At 35.4% G+C, this 1,648-nt stretch overlaps 1 protein-coding gene across 1 annotated transcript in view; it reads right to left on the bottom strand.

The window, feature by feature from the left end:
• LOC106870659 (inactive pancreatic lipase-related protein 1) overlaps window positions 1-1,648 on the bottom strand; it is a 98,974-nt gene that overhangs the window by 9,311 nt on the left and 88,015 nt on the right. Inside the window, exon 7 of the mRNA XM_052970243.1 lies at window positions 501-609. Within this exon, the coding sequence (XP_052826203.1) occupies window positions 501-609 (109 nt within the window). The remainder of the gene's footprint in view (window positions 1-500; window positions 610-1,648) is intronic.

Genomic DNA, 1,648 nt, shown 5'->3' on the forward strand with positions numbered 1-1,648 from the left:
CATATATATATACATACATATAGATAGATAGATAGATAGATACATACATACATACATACTTACATACATGCATGCATACATACATACATACATACATACATACATAAATACATACATACATACATACATATATACATATATACATACATACATACATACATACATAGTCTATCTCTCCGCCAGTTGATTCAATCAACGGAACAGCCTGCTCATGGAATTTACGTGCAGGTAGCTGAGCACACCACGGACACATATAACCTTAGCGTAGTTCTCAGAGAGATTCAGCGTGACATAAAGTGTGAACAAGGCTGGCCCTTTGAATTACAGGTGCTACTCATTTTTACCAGCCGCGTGTGCTGAAGCAACGTAAAATAAAGTGCTGTGTTTAAGGACACAATGTACAGCCGGGAATGGTTCTGATAGCTAATCCATTGTTGTTTAGCCCTAAGGCTGACTCGTAAAACAACAACTGTTGACAATGTGTTCAGTTTATAACTCACCTAGGTAGAATGATATTTTTTGTTGAACTTTTCAATCCAATAACTTTGATATAAGCACCATGAAGGGTGTCATTCTGAGCTAGGTACACATCGACGACGTAGTTATGTGCTGTAAACAGACAAACAGATAAACCATCATTTAAAACCTTAGATTTGTTGTTACAACAAAAACGAATAATAATAGTTTCAAATTTTGGCACAAGGTCAGTATTCGAGGGTGGGGGTTAAGTCGATTACATCGACCCTAGTGCTCAACTGGTACTTATTTTATCGACCCTGAAAGGATGAAAGGCAAAGTCGACCTCGGCTGAATTTGAACTAAAAACTTAAAGACGGACGAAATGCCACTAAGCACTTTGCCCGGCGTGCTACTGCCAGTTGCTACCTTAGTAATAATAATAATAATGATAATAATAATAATAATAATAATAATAATAATAATAATAATAATAATAATAATCCTTTTTACTATAGGCACAAGGCCTGAAATTTGGGGGAGTACTCAGCTGGTACTTATTTCATCGACCCAGAAAAGATAAACTGCAAAGTCGACTTCGGCGGAATTTCACTTCAGAACGTGAAGACGGACGAAATAGACGAAATACCGCCAAGCATTTCGTTCGGCGTGCTAACGATTCTGCCAGCTCGCAGCCTTAACAGCAACAACAACAACAACAACAACAACAATAATAATAATAATAATGATAATAATAAATCACAAAAATGCAATACCAGTAGTAATTGGTGCGTTATGAACGATAAAGAAGGGAGCTGAGAAGTATATTAAGCAACTCCCTGGTAACTCCAATCTCCGTGAACTACAAAAGATAACCTTGTTGGGTAAAGCCCATATACTAACCCTAACCATATACTACGGAAAGCACTCTTCATCTAAAATGAAATAAATGGGGTGAAAATTTTAGCATGCATGGCAAAAGAAAAGTGCCTTTGCTACTCTTGGCCTCCAGATGCCCGATACTAAGGCAGCTGAAATAAAGTTATAATTAAAAGAAACCATAAATAATAATAATAATAATAATAATAATAATAATAATAATAATAATAATAATAATAATAATAATAATAATAATAATGGAGGAGCATCATAGCCATGTGTTGAGAGGAATTCTTTGGGGTTTGAATAATTC

This window comes from Octopus bimaculoides, chromosome 8, assembly GCF_001194135.2.
Source record: "Octopus bimaculoides isolate UCB-OBI-ISO-001 chromosome 8, ASM119413v2, whole genome shotgun sequence".
Classification (NCBI taxonomy): Eukaryota; Metazoa; Mollusca; class Cephalopoda; order Octopoda; family Octopodidae; genus Octopus; species Octopus bimaculoides.